The sequence below is a fragment of the Diadema antillarum genome, unplaced genomic scaffold (assembly GCF_040938485.1).
Source record: "Diadema antillarum isolate AM-2024a unplaced genomic scaffold, OU_Dant_1.0 seq00001477_RagTag, whole genome shotgun sequence".
In the NCBI taxonomy this organism is placed as follows: Eukaryota; Metazoa; Echinodermata; class Echinoidea; order Diadematoida; family Diadematidae; genus Diadema; species Diadema antillarum.
The window spans coordinates 84955-105435 of NW_027272216.1; the positions used below are offsets into that span (position 1 = coordinate 84955).

The 20481-nt window shown below is 36.2% G+C and overlaps 1 protein-coding gene across 1 annotated transcript in view; it reads right to left on the reverse strand.

The window, feature by feature from the left end:
• Nucleotides 1-20243, reverse strand: part of LOC139709884 (stromal interaction molecule 2-like) — an 82364-nt gene extending 62121 nt beyond the window's left edge. The window contains exons 1-3 of the mRNA XM_071621838.1: nt 19595-20243; nt 12742-12878; nt 5209-5323 (exon numbers count right to left, since the gene is read on the reverse strand). Of these exons, the coding sequence (XP_071477939.1) occupies nt 5209-5323; nt 12742-12878; nt 19595-19841 (499 nt within the window). The 5' untranslated portion in view covers nt 19842-20243. The remainder of the gene's footprint in view (nt 1-5208; nt 5324-12741; nt 12879-19594) is intronic.
• Between the last annotated feature and the right edge of the window lie 238 nt (nt 20244-20481).

Below are 20481 nucleotides of genomic sequence, written 5' to 3' on the forward strand. Positions count from 1 at the left end.
GAGAAACATACATGTATAATGCCACTTCGTGGCGGAGACATAAAAATGCACACAAGTTTTTGTCCAGACAATGCACTGAATGCCAGTGGCACTTTGCAAAAAAGATCATCCGCTCCAATTCAGGAAAGTCTCGTGAGCACTGCAAAGGTTTCTGGTTTAACAGTATCTAGTGTTTTGAGCTATCCCTGGCATCAAGATATATACGATATGACACTACAAAGAATCTATGCAAAGTTGTTATCACTTCTCACAAAGTGAATGAACAATCTATGCAGGAATGTTTGTTTACATGTACATCTATGTGCACTTGGTGCATATTTGTAGTTCAACATACATTGATAAATACAGATTCTCTCTGCATACAGGTCTGTCTACAGCATGTTCATGCAATTCGCTGCACTATTGAAAGCCACAAAGATGCTTTGCTACCCCACATCAGTGACCTCAGGGACAAATGAACACAGATAGGATTAATTCCATTTAGCAATCTCCATTCCTCATGCAAGACAGATCCAATTGGTGAATTATCTTTATTGCATTATCTAAGCCACTGAGATTTCTTGATTGCATTATGTATGCCCCTGGTTGAGGACAGTGTTTCTCTACACCAGAGGACATGCCTGGCTATTCTACAGCTTTGCAGAATATTTTATTGACACAAATTTTATCAAATGAATTGCTAATGAACACCTGAGACACAGAGGAATCTTACTCCCACAGATTCCTTCACCAAGTTTCAAGACAGAAAATAACTAGATAAAATTTTACTGCCACATAAATGAAATGCACCTAAAATTTTACAAGAAATCATGACCAAATTTCAAACAGGGTTCTTCACTTCATAAAGTTTTGAGTTTTGTCTTGTATTAGTCCATGTGTGGAAAAGAAATCACCACATGGAAAGGTCCACTTTTTCTGTATTCATGAACAGTTATGAGACAACTTATTCCCTGCTGGCCAAAAAAGAACCACTTATGACTTCAGTACAATCTAATCAAAACCCTACCATACTCACAATTTTGCAACTACATTGTAAGTACAAATGATAAAAGTTTATATTCACATACAATGTGGGAAATAAAGGCCACATTGTCTTTCAAGTAAAAACAGAAAAAGTATGTATCATTATTGTTACTGTGACATGGCTATTATAGCAAGCAATGCAACTGGCCAAATTAAACAGATTAAAAAAAGATAGCAAAGTTTTCCTTTCTGTGACAAAATTAGGGTCTGAATGCAGACTATCATTGTCAAATAATAACCGGTAAAGAGCAATTATCCCATCGCCCCTTAATGGACACGTGTGAACTACGCATTGGTTCTCTCAACATTTTGTCTTGCTATTAGATGCTGACACGTACACCTAAGAATCAACACTTGTGTGCACAGAGCTTGCTCCCTCGAAGAATCACTCACAGTATGAAATAACATACCATAGTTCTCCATCCAGACTTTCTTCAGTAACTTGGCATGTACAAATTATACTCTTTAGCTTTAGTTTTCTGCTCAAGAAGACATGCTATTGTGATGACAGAGCATGCCCTACCACTGTAGAATTGTAGGGTTATTTTTTATCATTGCCATTTTATGTTTGACTACTATCAGAATCTTAAATTAGGTAAACAGATGCTACCTGAAAAAAGGAATAGAAGAATGGAACTCCACAAACATGACATCATAATGTATCGACAAGAATATTTTCATATCCTGTCTATAGTTTTTGACATGAACTAGAGTGCGTTCAAGTTTATGTAATTTGGCATTTCGTGTGCAAGTTGACTTTGATAAAGAGAGTAAACTCAAACAGAACTGTGTAACTTTCATAAAACTAAGACATGATATACAAACCTTCTATAATTTTCAACTTTTTTTTTTTTTAATGCAGTGATGTTGGTTGAAGTGATACACAAATTGACCAAGATGATGATATCATGGCCTCACAAGTCTCCTATTTACAAGTAAAAAAATCCTCAGGGACATTCTTTGCTAGAAATGAATTCATCTAGAGACACTTGTGAGTTAATGGTAATTTTGGTGATGACTTTGTAATGGTTTAACGGGGGTTACAGTCATAAAAAGAATGACTTTTAATACTTTCAAGTCAAATTCTTTCAACCAATGGAAAAGTTGTGAGGCCATGACATTGTTGCCTTCTCGAATACACATATAAATACCGTATGTGCTTGTCACTAATATCAATGTTTCTAACAACCCCCCCCCCCTCAAAAAAAAACCACAAAGAAAACCCCACACATTTTAAACATCTGCAGTAAATGGTACACATTTAAGATTTGTGGTAAGATTTCTTTTTTCCATGGAACTTCCATTGTTCTATTTCTTGATTTTTACAAATATTATTCAAGTCAATTTGAACTTGAAGGAGCACTTTCTTTGGAGTCAAGGAAATTGACTTATTCTAATTCTATATTTGTGTACATTTTAGCCTTTAGAAAAGATGATTTCCTCTCTATAATTTCTCATATGAACTGCTATATGAATTTCTATCATCTCAACCTTGCCAAAAGTCCTTGTTAGTAAGTATTTTTAATTCATTATCACTGGTTGACTTCTCCACTGATCCATGTTGTCTTAGATATTCAGTATCATTTATCTGACTTGTTTAAAACAAACAACATTAAGAATCTTATCATGAACATGATATGAATTGTTCTGCTACATCATGCAGAACATCAGAAAGCAACCATCAAGACATTCAATGTGTTGGTACAAGGAGACAATTTGTAAGATATCCTGGTAGGACAGACAACAAATGAAAGAAAAAAAAAATCTGCAGGTATAAATCACACTGAATTGATCTTTACATTGTGATGTGTAGATGGGAGCACAGTAGCATCAATGAGCTTGGGTGGGGGTGCAGATGTGTCATAAATAAAGCTGCCACTGAGGAAGTGGTTATTAATGGAAAATTTGAGAGATAACTTTGTTTTGAATGAAATCAGTAGATCAGCGAAAATGAGAAATATTATTACCTCAGTTTATACAAATATACAGTTGTATAAGTTGGTAAGCCAAACTTTACTGACCCTTGACCTGTCACTACTGTCATGTGTATTCAAATAATGACCTATTTACTTAACATTTTTTATACTCTTCCATTAAATTACATAACCACTGGTTATTCTTAGTTGGTGTTCATTCCCCCACCCCCAAATTACAGTGATATTTGATCTTAACAGTGTATCATTGACCTTTCAACACTGTTGTTCTCTGCATGTAATTAATTATACCCTTCCTACAAAATTTTGGCATAATCATAGTATATCTTGGCCAGATACCAAGAAAGAATAATGAATCATGACTTTTTGTTATTAAACAGATGTGCATGAACAATTTCTCCTATAATATAAGTATGTACAACTTGCATGGAAAAAGCTAGTTTATCCTTTCATGCATTTAACAGGATGAGGATCATTTGACAAGTGACAGTACATTCATATTGACAATACAATACAATGCAATGCAATGCATGTACCAATATTTTTGGTCCTACAGATTGAAAGGCTGAATAATTATATGTCGATGAGTCACATGATGCATCAAAGTATCCTACATTTTACTTAATGATAACTTGATGATTAGACTTGTTTATATTCTCCAGTCATACTGAGTAATTCTACATTCAGATTATATATGAAGCCCGATAGCACAACATCTGTACAATAAACATTTTTTCTTTCTTGTTTGGCATGCATTCTGGTGCATTTCTTTGTAGCTATTTTTTTTTTTAAAGACTTTCACAGTACCTCCAATAAGCAGTAGGCGTTTTCACATCAGCCCGAAAAATATCCAAGCTCGAGATATTTTTCGTAATTGCAAATTAGCGTGCTATTTCATTTCCTATTAACATCAGCCCGAACATTATCAAATAGCGATAGTTCGCATTAATTATACTGCTATTTCGGAAATTTCCCGAGTTGGACTCGAGAAATTTTCTCGATCAATCAGCGCGCTAATTTGTATTCACACTATCAAATAGCCCATTATTTTGTGATCGGGTTAATTTCCCAAGTCAGAAAATAGCGCGCTATTTCGAAACATCGGGCTGATGTGAAAACGCCTATTAAGAAAATGTTTCTATTTGCAAATGCTTGTACTCTGATTTAAAGAAGGTTACATGAGCAAGTTGTTCCATGACAATTTTTTTGAAGGGACTCATTGACTTGAAAAAAAGTCATGCTACAAAGGCATTCACGGTGAAGATGATGTAATTTTCATCTGAGAAAAACAGCAGCTTTGTCATAGCATAGAAACCAACAGCATGTCATGCCCTTTGCCAACACTGGTTAATTCTTTAATATGCTGTTTCTTTTGGACAGAGGAATTGTCAACTTTTATTTATAATACTTTTATGAGATCTACAACAATTGTGGTCACTTTCCATAGGCTAATTGTATGAAAAAGTCTAGAAAATTTGGAGAGGTTAAGTAACTACGTGTATAAAAATAACGAGCAGAAAATATGAAATATTTTTTGTAATACTGCTTATGAGCTCTTTGCAAGGTTTTCTTTAAAGGTACAAGCAATCAAGCAGCCAACCTAATACCACAATCCAGTTGACTTGTCATGTCTAGCTTACAAGCCAAGTAATATAAATGATGACTGCACTGCTGCTACTTAATGGACTTGAGTACACTGAAATGGCAATGAATTCAAGTTTGCTGGTTGTTCTGGAATGCATAATTCAGATTTATCGTCTAGTCACTTCCATATGGCAGGATTATTGATCATGATAAACTAGACAATATTCCCAGACATCTGTTGTTTCTGCTCAACCAGCAAACTGAGTTCATTGCTAATTAGAATATATATTCAAATCCATACTCTTCCCTTTATAGCATGATAACTTGTAGTAAAGAATTTAGTCATTCTTGCAGGCAGAACCTCTGTTGACTTTGTTCTACTTGAACCCATCTACTGTAGCTTTGCAGAAAACTGTTTAAGTTAAAACTTACAACCTTCCAATTTCACTCCATATTTTATTAAGAACACAAGATCAGATGAATTTGGTTTTCACTGATAAGTGATATGGAATGATGGATTTGGTTTTCACTTTTCATTGGAATTCACTGAATCTGCACAAAATCCTAAAATGCGATCTGATAATTCAGATCACTCTTTACAATGTGCTTTATGCATTCTGGTACCCAAATCTGTGTACCAAGGTTTCTATGAATGTCATGTACGAACCTTCAGAGTATTTCCACGTCTTCCACAAATCCTCAACGCTAATCTCTTTGTCGTTCCCATGAAGTTGAGTGTGCCTCTCAAAGTCGTCCACATATTTCAGTTCATCTCTCAGAAACTATACAGCACAGGTCAAGAACAAAAGTAGCATGGTTACTTTAAATACAAATTCGTAGTTAACACACAAGGAGCATGTGAATGATAATGTACAATTTGCAAATTGTATTTGGAAATCAGAACAAAAAATCTTCATTTGAGCAATGTTGTGGCAGTGGCAAAATCAGGACTGGCTGTGGGGACAAGACATCTGCGCTACCTGAAGGACCACTGGTCATTAACGATGAACTGAAGACAATGAATGTGGATAGAGCCACCCTTCGGGAAACATGTCTTGATGACTCGTTCACACTGAGAAAGAAGGAATGCATGTTCTACTAACATGGTACAAGGCTCTGACAAACTCAGAGAGCATGAAATGGGCTTTGCAGTGAGGAACACTTTGCTGAAGATGGCAGAACCATGCAGCAACAGCTCTGCGCGATTCCTGACACTCAGCCTCAACCACTGCAGGCCCTGTCACCCTTATTCATGCATACAGTGTATGCCCCAACATTGGCTGTCATGCCAGAATCTTTAAATTTTGTTTTCTTTTAGGGATATCTTTTAAAGTGTTTGTTTGTGACTGTGTCATACTACTATCTAGATGGAAAACACTAAACTTTGACACACACTGTGCCAATACCAGGAACCATCTACCTGTGTAAAGTGAAAAGGCATGTTTTTGTTTGTTTGTTTGTTTGATATAATATTTATTTCATGAAAATACATCTACAAATTTTTAGATGAATTTGTGAGAGACTGAAATGTAAGTTCAGAATACAATATTCCAGCAAATGCTGGACTTCTACAATGTACATGAAGGTCCAGTAATGTTATGGAACTACAACATATACGTGTGTAGTTTTATTAAATCTACGGGTACAAGTACAATGTACATTGTACATAGGGGCATACTCTGCTTCACTAGGCTCATTGTGCTATCAAATACAGAAATCAATACTTCGTTGGATACATTGGATTTGAAATTTTATAACAAGGTGTGTTTTCAGTGTGCCCTGCAAAAGAACTATTTGAAGCATTCATGTTAAATTAGGGAGTGACAGAACAAACTTAGGTGGACTTAATAAAAAGAAAAAAATAACAAAGAATGGAAAAAAAAAAGAACGCAAAGGAGAGGGAATGTACTACAGAAATGAACAGATTCACTCTCTGAAGTTTGGCGGAATAATCCCTTGCTCAATATTTAGATTTCTCACACATTTTACTTTGTACAGTAAGATGTCCTTGACAACACCTTCATCTTAATCTGCCTCCCAAGAGAATATCAACAAGTGTTACACTTGTGACAATACTTTCATAAACAGTCACTTGTAGAGTGGGTACATGTATGTATTGCAATGTTATGCCAGCCGTGAAGACTGTGAAGAGACTAAACACACTGAACAAGAATATAATCAGCAAGAAGTGCCTGTGCGCAGAATTGACAAGAGTCTCCAATGTGAAAGGAAGTATACATGATATGTAGAGATTGTGTTTCAGACAAGAACAAACACTATCAGATAACAACCAATGCAAGTGAAGCAACTCAAGCCAGGCATATAGGAAAAGCCTTGGATTTGATCAACAGTTTATGTGAGTCGCAGTCCTCCCTGTACTTTAATACTTGAGAAGCAAAACACATAGCATGCAGAGTGTGACTCCATTTCATGTACAGTCCCTTTTATAATTCAGTTGAAGCCGAGACAGACTTTGGGCATGGATCTGTGCTTCAAATTAAAATGGCTAAATTTTGACTGGAACAGTACGATTGCTCACGATACTCTTTCATACTGTAGGTATGTACTGAACAACTTTTCTGCCAGAAGTTTGATGAAACTGCAATATTTGCCTACAGGTACATACAACTATAACACTACATACCTATGCCCGTAAACTTTCAGATAATTCATATCACACTGTTATATTTTTGCGTACAGATATTTTCCCGAATGAGGAGGTCATAGACATTTTTGCAAGATGTTGTTCTTGTGAACTGACGCCAACGCTACCATAAAAGCACTATAACCCAAGTGCGCGAAGTCAAATTCAGAATCCAACTGTGATTCGCAAAAATTAAACCCTCGCAAAAATAACAGCTTATACAGTAAAAGAAGCATGTATGAGTTAATGCAATAATGTTGGACTGAGAATGTAGGCTTTTCAAAACTCATCAAAAAATCATATAAAATGGTAATTAATCTTTTTTTTTCTAAATTTATTTTCAAGATTTGTTTAATGCTTAACCAGCTCATAAAAATAGAAAAGCCATGGAGCACTATATATCCAAGATCAGAATTTTTTTTTTAATTCTTTTATTTATGTATTTATTTAGTTATCTAGTTAGTTAGTTAGTTAGTTAGTTAGTTAGTTAGTTAGTTAGTTACAGTAGTTACTTTGCTGTTGGTTGGTTGGCTGGTTGGTTGGTTTTGCCTACAGTAACAGTCATTGGCATTACTTACCTTGCAACTGGGATGTCAATATGAATCACAAATTTTTTGTATGTGAATTTAGTATTACATGCTTTGCAGAGCCAAGTTGCTAATTTTCCACACTACCCACAAGATTTCATCTTGTGACAAAGTATAATTTGTCTTGACAGTCAAAGGATTGAGTGGCAGCAAAGCTAGTATCTCTGAAGAACTTCCACACAGCACGGTTACAAATGTACTTCCTTCTTCTGTAAACCAATCTACCCCAGCATGACTGATAGACTTACAGCTCTTGCTCTCTTTTATTATCAGATCAAATGATGCCAGTAACTAGAATGTTTCTCAATTGTTAATGTACCACCTATACAGGCTGCAATGATCTGTACATGACTATCCATCTTCATACATAATGTGGCTTATAGCAATTTTTCTTTTCTTAACCTCTGGTACAGTAAAACCAGAAATTTTTGCGGGCCTGAAACTTTTGCAAATTTTGCAAGGAGCCAAGATTCGCAAAAGTAAAATGCACTACACTATACATGGAATTCTAGTTGCAATATTTATTCTCAAAAGTCTCATAGCACAAAAAAGACCATTGGCTCCAATTCGTAAAAATTTCATGCCACAAATGTTTTTGGTTTTTCAGTAGTTATCAGTATTTTTTCTCTTCTCTTAAAAAGTGAATTACTTGTTGACTGAGTTCAGATGTTCTTTTTGGTTTGCATTATGCAATGTACAATTGTAAAGCGTCTGTGTCTGTGTGGGGAGGTAAACATATTAAATGTACACACATATGCAAATCAGGCAAACCAAGCATTTGTAAGCAACATTTCTAGCTAATTTCCCATCTTTGACAAAATATCCTAGATGTGGTATTCTGGAAGAAAAATACAGAAATTGAGGTACAGTTGATGTTCACACACCATAAGTTCATACATAAACTACAATGTTGTACCTTCTATTCATTTTACAAAATCAAAGAATATCTGACAGAAATGTGGCATCTTGCACATGAAATATTCTCCAGCAGAATCTATACTGTAAGAAGAAGTGAACAAAATAGAACTACTCAGAAATATTGAAAGTACTGGAAAGTAAGATGGAACTCTTTGTTAATTGGTATGTGAATAGAAGTATTCTTTCTTTCTCAACCCCATGAATGAAATGCATTCTGGCACACAAGGCAATCTCAACTCTGGTAGTTGTGTTATGATCAATATTGCAACAATTAATGAAAAAGGAATTTCACTGGTCACATGAAATGCAACACAGTGTACACACATCTGTTACTTCTATAACAAACTCCTGCAAACATGATTGTGCATGGACAATCTAGGACTGTGCCAACTACTTTAATAGGCAAAGATTTTCCATTGGTACTGTATGTGACTCTCCACATTTGCTCATATCTCATGTTTTAAACATCGATTATTATAACCCTGGAAATCACCACTGTCCAAAATTCTTCTCAAATGTCCACTCTTGCGTAACTCTTAATCCCTCCTCGTATTCCTAATCCTATGTCTATTAAGTGCTGTTTTGTAAGACAAGACAGAGTATTACATTGTAGGTACTGGACAAAAGGAAATTAGATCCATAAAATCAGCACAAGCAAAGTAAACCTTTACTACCGGTATTAAAAAATATAAATGGATCTATTGCAGCTCCCCTAAATTGACCTTCCTGATTTTAACAAACTTCACTGAAGAAACATTTTATAGTAGACTTGACCATGGCATTTTATCTCACAAAAGGTAAATAAACAGCAGTCTCCAAAATGAAAAAACATATTCAGTTGGTCAAAACATGTACACGTATTGTACATGTTGCTGTCTGTACATTGTAGGTTACTGTACTGTGATTACAAGTGTGCAGTAGTTCATTGTGAGGACTACAATGTAAAAACCCACTACATAGACACAAAGACTTCTGCAGACACAAGTAATTTGGGCATAGAATGTCTCCACAGAAATTTAATTACCAGCATCTTATACTGTAACATAACAAACAGGTCAGTGAGTAATTGAAACCAGCAGTACATGCTCATGCTAGCATGGACTACACATGAACATACTATGCATCTGTTTATAAACTCAATAACTGTATACCATGTATTTCCTGGCGCTTTTATTTTTCACAAATTTGTGAGTCGACCGATATTCAGGAAATGTGTAACAATGCACAAAAATAATATTGCATCCCTTGAATAAACACAAGTGCGTCTTACAGTATATCATCTCCAAGGTGTGAAATCAGTAACTTTTCTCCTGCAAAATGATAATACATTGTAGTTCTTCTTATTCTATCAATGTGATCACAAACTCAATCTCTTACAAATTATTTTACCACTGTACAAGTCCCAAATTGTGAAATATTTTACTCACATGGCAAATGCAGTAAATATGTCATCTGAAAATCACAAAATCTGAAATGTGCTCCAAGCCAAGTGATAGACTCCTGAAAGCCAATGCCTTCTACAGTTCTGACTTAGTTGTAGTATAAAAAAGAATTCAAGAACTTGGGTTCAATACTGATCAGAAGGTTTGGATGTTTCCAACTAAAGTATAGGTGTACAGTTCAGTAGCCTCTAAAGGATACTCTGACACGGTTCAAGAGATACAGTTTGGCTCACCAGCCATTTTGGGTATTTTTTTTTTCTTCTTGTTTTGTGTGTGTGTACTGTACAATTGTATGTCCTGAACCATCACAACTACTGTACGCAGTCACAACCGTGTGCAGGAGGATACCCACCCAGTTGCACAAACACACTTTTTCTGTGTGTAGTACAAATGTAATATGAGGGTCATGTGTACAAACTATCCATAGTATATGACCAGGAGTTGTTCAGGCTTGTTAAATTATGGGTAATTTACTGAACTTCCATGACCTTCAGCAAAAACAATATCATTTTGCTCTTCTTTTGCTTCCTCGATATTCTATTTCATCAAGCAGCAAAGATAAGGCAGATGAGAAATTACAACAAAATATTCATTTCTACATTGTATATTCCCTCCAAAAAGAAAGGAAAAAACAAAACAAAACAAAATGACAAACATTTTCCAGGCTGCTGAGACGAACATCACATTATAAAGAAAATTCTGTCTAGAAGGAGAAAGTAACAAACAAAAAGTATTCCTACTTATCATATAACAATTCTAATAATGTAATCAGGGCAATAGCATCATCACCGCCTAATTCAGGCCAATCAATAAGTCAATGCTTGGCTCACATGATCAGCAGAAATTGACCAGAGACATAAAGGAGTCTTTACACTTGTCAGTTCCTGTACATATGCTGCAAGACTCTTCAAGTTACCTGAAATGGAACACTTCACACTTACTGTACTCCAGGTATTTGCTATATAGATGTTGTCCAATGTTTAGCATCTGAAGACCACACAGACGAAATACTACACAATGGAAATGTATTGGTCACTATAAAAAAAAAAAAAAATGTATTATCTACATAATGCATTGTACAAATAAATGAATAAATAAAGGCTGCATCTTCTAAAATGTCTCATGTGTCATGCCCCGACTACATTAATAGTACACTACTAATGAAATTGAAATTCAGTGTATGCATGTTCTGGTTTTGGGTTGGGATTGTTCTTGTTTTTGTTTTATCTGTCCAAGTTCACCTTGTGCATTTCTGAAGAATTTAAACACAAAGAAGAACAAAAAGGACTTAAAATCACAACAATCTATTTAAATCCTTATCATCCCCATGCATTACCACGGTAGTCTGAACTACATATTGCAATGAAGAGTTCATCTGCCAATCAAAGAAAGTTTCCACAATCCCATCTACAACACTTGTGATTTTGTGGCAAGGATGATAGAATACACAATATTTATCAAGTCTTTATTGTACTTTCCCATGTACTTCACATACAAGGATCATTTTTTAATAATGTTGTGTCAGGGTTCGAAATTGGCAATGGTCCGCTGGCCATTGGCCACCCAAAATCACGTCGGACTAGCTAAAAATCATAAAATTCTGAAGTAACTAGTCCGTCTGGTTAGCCAAAATATTGCTTCAGTGTCAAAATTGATTCTAAGTAGTCCGCCTGGCTAGTCAAAAAAAAAGTTAGATGCGACCCCTGTGTGTTCAGTGAGTAAATACTGATTACACAAAATAAACTTGGCTTCAATTCCTTAATCTCCCACTACTACAATTACAATAAAAAAAATAAAAAAAGAAGAAATGATTGAAACAAAGACTGGGGATGCAATCTCATGGTCAGCACCTGGTTACAGACAGGCATATCTCCATGTAAGGTTTTAGATACTGAAGAAGGCTGTTTTTGTGTATATATGTGGACCGATGTACAACTGTATGTGTGTGTATGACCGTTCCTAATCCACTTAAGTGCAGTCATACACATGTATTAACCAGAATGCAGTTGTAGTTGTAGATCTATGACATTACCCCTTTTAAATGAATTGTTCATCAACATTGAATGCCCCCCCCCAAAAAAAAAAAAAAAAAAAAAAAAATGTTGAAATTCTCAAAATGGCCTGAAATCTAATCTGCATCGGTCAAGGAGTGATTTTGAGCCTTTCTCTTTACACAGACGTTGACAGTGCACCAATAACTATTCAACTTTTGATCTGTAAACACTGTATTTACTGAAATTGATGCCTCTATGAAATCACAGTCAAGTTATCATACTGGAAATACTGAATAATTGGTGTATATATTTAGTACACTGATGAAAGGATATTTGTCAATCAGATGCATACTGAAAAGGTTTTCTACATTTGTGACTACTTGCAACTGGTGGTGAAAACTTTAGATTGATTTGCTTTACATGTTTAAAAATTGCCCCCCCCCCCCCAAAAAAAAAAAAGGGGGGGGGGGAGAAATATATAGAAAGAAAAGAGAGGTTTATAGATGCCAGATCATCTGAAGAAAAAAAAAAAGAGGAAAAAAAGACAAGATGAGGTTTGTCTTCATAAACTTTCATCTACACACTATCACAATGCCCACTGCAAAGGATGCCTACCTCATCACTCTCAGACAGCTCCACCTCGCCATCACGATCATCATCCATCTGCTTATGTAGCTGCATTATAGCCTCCTTGCCCAGTCTGTCTTTCTCTTTGTGTTCCTCAATACAGGCAACATCATCAGTGGTACATTCTGTATGCCAGAGGGTACAGAGAGCAGCAGGGAGTCATAATACATATATTATTGTAGATGAGGTAATCTCTACAAAAAGAATTATGGAATCACCAACAGATGCAAAAGAAAACAAAAATGAATTAACGAAAATCAGAATCACGCCATTTACGTTGTAGTATTCTTTTTTAACAGACAGGAGGTAACAATCACTGGTAAGCACCGGACCCTTGAGACTTCAAACAAAATACACACATGTAAGAGTGTGTGAACTTGCAAGGTCATTATGAAATATAGAAAACCTACAGTGTACATAAATTATCACATGAGTCAATGGCACATAAAATGCACGTCTACAGTGATTTAATTTTAATGTCAGTAGGAAGAAGGCAACAAGAAACCTTGCCCATGCACTCTATTTTCCAAATGTAATGGATTCATATCTTACATATTCATATTTGCACTTTGCATACCGAATCAGTTTCTTTGTTAAATCCACTACCAGCACATTTTCATGCATTGGTGGCAATAAATACAATGGAACTACCGGTTAAAGGCTATGATAATTTGACTTTTCTCAATAATGACAAAGTCAACTCCTGCCTATCCATGACAGTTAGAGTCTAAACAGCTGCCACAGTACCCTGTGATTTTGACATCTCTTGTCTGATGCTTTCCTACTTGATGATCATCATCACTTTCTTGACATTAATCAAACAACAACAAAGGAAAACACTGAAAGATATGTAACACAACAGAATCATTACATCGATACCTTGCCTAGGACACGACATATATATGATAAATGCATATCATCCTTGGCGTGGTCTTGGTAATAGTTCATACTGTATTATAATTGCGATTATGATGCACAAATATGCAGTTCAAAAGAGTTATAGACAATGAGTAGATCCATCGATAACTTTACACAGCCCTGTCACTGTATAGAAGTTGCGACAGGACTGTACCAGTCGCAGTTGAAACACCATCCTACACAGTACGATCACACAGACTGTGAATTCATACGTTCATTACTTGAGACCCACTGGCACGAATTTACAAAGATGGTACAATTGAAACCATGGTTTAAACCATGGTTTATGCAAATTTCTTCTGCGTAAATACGATTGACAGAAAGTCAACAGACATCTACATATGTGTAGTACTATTAGCAAACGTGCATTGATACGCCGGTACGCGCATGTCAAAGGTACGGCTTTTTCATGCTTATTTTAGACCATGGTCTAAATTTGTACCATGGTCTAAGTTTAACCCATCTTCATTAATTCGGGCCATTATGTAACATCTTAATCAATTTAGCTATTGACTGGTGATATACAGCGTGTATCGATATTGACATACACAATTCATAACTAACTGAAAACAAAGATTTAATGTATCATCTGCACACTGTGGACCACATTTCTCTGCATGGTTATCATGCTGCACTCTTCAAAAGGTAATGCTTTGGAGGTACACTCAAGCAGTGCATGCCACTGATCTCTACAGAGATCAGTGGCAAGCGCACCGAAATGATCACTACACATTTATAAAGCACTTTCAGTCACACATGCGTACACGCCGAGGATCTCACACCATCACATATAAGTACCCCCATATGTTATAATCGTACGTTTTTCTTCATGTTTAATTCCCTAGAAATTTGCTTTTAAATGTTCTATAAATGCGACTTTTGTACTCTTTTTACAAAAAGTCCCTACCGTAAGAGGAAGGTATCCCCCCTCCCGCACCCCCCCCCCCCCCTGCTCGGTCGCTTCGCTCCCTCGTCGAGGATCTCACACCGTCACATAAATTTACCCCCCGTATGTTAACATAATCATAGTCCTTCGCACTGATTTTTTTCCCACTATGTTTAATCTCCTAAAAATTTGCTTTTATAAATGCTCTAGACATATAGTATAAACGCGACTTTTGTACCAGGGTAATCTGTTTTTACAAAAAGTCCCTACCGTGGGAGGGTGGTATACCCCTTCCACACCCTCCCTCCACTCAGTCGCTTTGCTCCCTGCTGAGGATCTCACACCGTCACATAAATGTACTCCCGTATTATGTTAACATTTATCATAGTCCTTCGCACAGATTTTTTTCCCCACTAGATCTATATTAAATTTCCTAAAAATTTGCTTTTAAACGCTCTATAATTAGAATAAACGTCACTTTTGTACTCTGTTTTTACAAAGAGTCCCTCTAAGCACTACTACTGTTGGAGGGGGTATCCCCCCCCCCCCTCCAACACCCCACCCCCCGCTCGGTCGCTTCGCTCCCTCGCCGAGCCTGAGGATCTCACATCGTCACAAGTGACAAAAAGTGCCCCTGTCGAGATTTTGCCCCCCTCCTCCTCCCCCTACCCCCCCCCCCCCTCCAAAAAAAAAAAAAACAGAACAGAAGTGCTCCAGGCCCAAAACCACTATTTCGGCACAATTGGACAATCACAAAATGGGAAAATTAAAGTTGTTAGAATAGGTTTCATTTTTATACCAACCCACGAGACAAATATTCAAGTTTGTAGTTGAAAAATATGAACACATAGTTTTGCTTCATTTTAAAGGTGTGATAATTTCTTTCATGGGGCGTAAATTTCATCATGTAACATACGTTACCATGTCATTCTATTTCAAATGCATTAAGATTGGTGACTACATTCTATGATTGAGATAATTATGCGTCAGATGTGAAGTATACCATCGGCTGCCATGTTTGTAAATGCTGCCTGCAGATGGGAAGGATGGCAAATGACCTGTATGCTATACTGAACACAGCATGTCCTATTGTGTTAAACCTTAGACAGGTAATGTTAATTTGTTTTCTCGATAATTTGACGTCAGACTTTCTTCAGAAATTATTTTCAAAATTTATCAGTCACAAATTGCCAGCTAATTCTTGAGTATCATCGATGAAACATGTGAAACTATGTGCGCAAAAATATAGTCGTTAGATTCCACGTAACGTATGTTTCACGTTAATGTAACGTAAGTTACAAAGAAAATACTACTACATGTGCAGCAAATTTTGGAATATTTTCTTTTTGGTTTTTGTATATATTCTTACACTAATTTCTCTTCAACTCTAAGTGAACGAATATTATAACACGATGTCGCAATATTATGGCGATACAATTCTCAAAAATAAGAATTAAAATAGTTGTAAAACTGCAAGACTTTATAACATGTCCTCGTATAAACTCTTCAGTAGAACAGTAATCCATAACTGTTGATATTTTGAAGACAATTGGCTTCATACTTATGAATTTATGGCATTGAAATGATAAGAGTTGGGAACATGCTGTTTCGTGCCTTAACGGATGAAAATATTGTCATGATGTACGTGTAATATAAAACGAGTGGTGGGTAACGTAGGTTTCACTTTAATTTTATCATAATGAAAGTTTTCGTATGCTTGATGTCTTGTGACTTGTTATCTTCATATGATGTCTTGTAACTTGTTATCTTCATGCTGTTGAAAGATATGTTTCGAATCCATAACTTTGTAGACTCATCAGCTGTCGCAACAGTTACTCTATGCAGGAACAGTTTGAAAATAGCAGTTGCAATAAAATAGTATTCACAAAATTTTTAACACTTGTATGAAACAAGAAACGGCAGAAACGAGATGATTACTCTGTTAAAGTGCTTCATAATGAACAATAACGCCGTATTGCTTGTATTTAAAATGTCTGAACTTGGTAAACAAGAGATAGGGAAAGAAGAACCGAGAAATGTTCTTTGTTAACTAAATAAATGACCACTTTACTAAGTTGACTATGGCAAAATGAGGTTCATGAAATAACGTCAAATTACCCAGTTTCATTCGCACAATACTGGGTAGGATGAATGAAATTGTCATTAGTAAAATGATGTACTCGATTTTCACTTGCTATGTATGCATAAAACAGTATAATCCACAAGGATTACAAGAATAACAAGTCTTGTATTAATAATTCTTGCCGTATCTTGAAATTGTCTCCAGGAAAAATGTTTTGAATCTTTAAAAAGAAAAGTGAAAGGACAAGTTGCTATACATGCATTACAAAGGTACTGATAATGATTATAGGCATGCCGGCCCGTATAAGTAGGATTTTTATGGGGTGGGGGAATGGGGTCAGGAGTTAGAAAAAGTCGAACACTTCCAGTTTTAATCTCCTGACGGGCAGAAAAATAAAAAGCTCCCGTGCCATTGGTTTTTTTTTTCATTTCTTTTGCCGGTTTTCATCGACTGACAAGCAAGAAAAAAAAGAAAGAAAAGAAAATTGAAGAAATATTAAAAAAAAGGCTTCAGCTCAATTCGATTCTGCCAATACAAGCCCAATTTCATGTTTGCTTTTTTTTTATTTCAAACGGGGGAGGGTCAGTCCGTGATTCATTTTTTTCTTTTTATTTCCTTTTGTTTATATTTTGACTGCTGGCAAAGGGGCGGGGGACCCTGAACCCCCTCCCCTATAATTACCCTGATGTGGTAGAGTAAAAAAAAAAAGATGTGTGACTCTGTTTCTTTTCTTTGTTAACTATGAGACGGGCATAATTTTTTTTTCTTGAATCTTTGCTTAGAGATATGCTTTTTCGCCATTCTGATTACAGCTACACCCTAAATATGGGGTTTTAATCCTAGCACTGCTCTTCCCCATTGCAACTGTATGAACTTCAACGAGAAGGAAGAACAAAAAATGTTAATGTCTTAAACGTGTACTGAAACATTTATTACTATAATTACTATTATCATAATCATTATTATTATCATGTAGGCCTGATCTATGATAGTAACAGTAATAGTTGAAACTGCATTTCTCTAATGCACTGTATTTTTGTTGCCTTTTCTTCATTCAAAATGTTTTTCTTCACTTTGAGATCATCAACGACATTACGACAGAAATTTGAGTTTATTTTCTCCGTTAAAAATAGTCAGGGAGTAAGTCATGATATTGGTTTATGATAACCAAAGATAAATATAATTGAAAAGACGTATTTCCCTACAGAATTCCTTGAACAATAGTTCTAGAACAATTGAATATTATTCTTATCCACGCACATTCTCTAAAATATCCTTTTTCAATGACATGAATTGATAAAACTTACGTTACCAAAACTAGAAACTTACGTTACTACATTAATGCAGGGACCTGGTCCACTAGTTTTGAAGTAGAGATTTGTGTAATCTCTAATTTTATTAGCTATTCATTGAATTTTCTTAAAACAATGTTAAATTCATTGGTTATACCTGATATGACATCATTAAAACCAAGTTGAACATCAACGCCCACCAAACGATTTTTTTTTTAAAGATACTATGATTATGTCCCCTTTTACTGCATCCTCCAAACAAACAAGAACATACAGCTGTAAATGAATTTGATATGTTTTGACGTAGAAATTCATCAACATCATAACTGCAACAATTAAATTGTCTCAGATTAAGTGGGCTTTTCCATAGATTGTCTGTTATTAACATGACAACATCTTGAAACTTACGTTACCAAAATTTGAAACATACGTTACTTAACATATTGAGTGATTTATTTCAAAAGAATAAGCCTGTACAGCAAAATAATTACTGGATTTTTACGGTGGAATATACTGACTTAATAAACACACAATAAACAGAAGTAAAGCATGATTCTATGAAAAACAACGACACAATTCCAACAATCAAATACTTACTCAGTTTTTCAACACATCATGTAAAGGTATTTTGCGCGCTGCCAATGCTCAAGATGCCAGTAAAAGAGGTTGCTGAGCTATCCCATGACCTCAAATCGACGGCACAGATTCGAGAAATATACATTTAGGTGGTAATTAATGGTGTAATTAAGCTTTCTGTCATTTGGTGGTAACGTAAGTTACATCACGTATGTTACACTTGTGGATAAAATCGTATAAGTTAGCAACATAATAATGAATGCTTTGCCACCCATGGGTATGAGGACAATCTACTCCATAAGTCTCAACTCTAGAACAATCATTCAGAGCCATGCACCTTCGTACTTTTTACAAAGATGGTAACGTATGTTACTTCTCTTAAATCTACCTTTTTAAAATCCATATTTGCGAGATTAGCAGTCGCATGTCTTTTGAAGCTGAGTGATGAAATATTTTTTAACATAAACTTAGACCCCTTTTGGTCAGAAAAGCAATACAATTGTGTAGTATTCACTGTAATAGCACTACCAAGTTTGCAGTACAAAGATGGTAACGTATGTTTCAGCAGATCTGGCGACACATTTCCATCAGGTATTTTGTTGTTAAAGAATGATAAGCTTATAAAGTTGTGTTAGGTTTGCATAGAACGTTCGGCTACTTTCCTGAAACTGTGAGTAAGCTTCTTCTTTATGCTATTTTCCCACAAAGTTGAGAAAACATAAAAAAATCATCGTTGGCGACATGCACTTTTCAGCCTGTTGGCCGAACTTAACCCTCCACCAATGGCTTTATATTATAGTGGTACAATCTCGCCTTCGAAATGATTTCAGTTTTTGTCTATATGTCCCTTGGCATCACATAAAATCACAGGAGCATTTTGAAAGAGCTTTTTATCTCTCCTAGGTGAGAAGGAACATAAGCGACACGATTTTTGACCAATTGCGCCGAAATAGATCTAGTGGTTTTGGGCCTCCAGCGCGCTTGCTTACTTAGGTTCTACTTTCATATGAACACTTTCAGACCTTTACTGAACTTAAGCTCTGACCCTTAATCAGGCACAGGCTTCCATATTAATACCCGACCAACCTGGGTATTCAAAAGATCTTGTGTCAGTTACTGCGGCTGAAGAAGCCGACACCGCTCCTCCTCCCTTGCCGTTGCTTTCTGCCCCCGGAGTTGCTGGGCTGGGGTCCACGGGGAACTGTGCTACTACGCATAAACACACACAGGTGGTCCATAGAAATGTCACCATAACGGGGACGGTGTAAATGCGCCTGTACGCTCTGCCAGACAGTCTCAGTCTGGAGCGAATTATGGTATTTTTAGATGCCATATCAACTCGGGTTACGTTCAGTAAAAGTAATGACGAGTCGCATTATTTCAGACTGCTTGTCGCTCTCAACTTGCTCCACGTGAAACAATTGCAATTCCACAGAGCATTTCCCAGCTGCGGCTCTCTCATCTGTTACGACAGCACTTCCCACTCGTACTATTTATCCGGACATAACATGCAAACATCACGGGTAGGTTCGAAAGTCGTTATAATTCTTCTTCAGTTGCGCTGCTTAGAGTAATTAGACGATTCCTAAGTTTTCCTTTGACATCCTACCGTCGGTATAAGAATCATTTGGCTCAGGCTCAGCTTCTTGCGGTTGTCTTTCGCGAACACTTTTCTTACTTCGCGGAGATCGAGAGGGGTTTGTGCTGGATGTAGAGCTGAACTGAGTACACTTTTCTCGCGTAGGTTGACGTGTTCTTACAACCATACTCCCCATATACGAGGGTAATTATGCACGGTACGCACATGCACGTATGCGATATGCATGCACTCAGTGTTGAATTGTCAATTGAGGTAGGGACATGCAAAGAAGACTACACTCAGCTCGGTACAGTGGTAGGGTATGGGACGCCATGTGTTACAAAAGTCGGGGAAAAATTGATCAGAGGTTTTTACTTAATGTGCGTTTAAAACT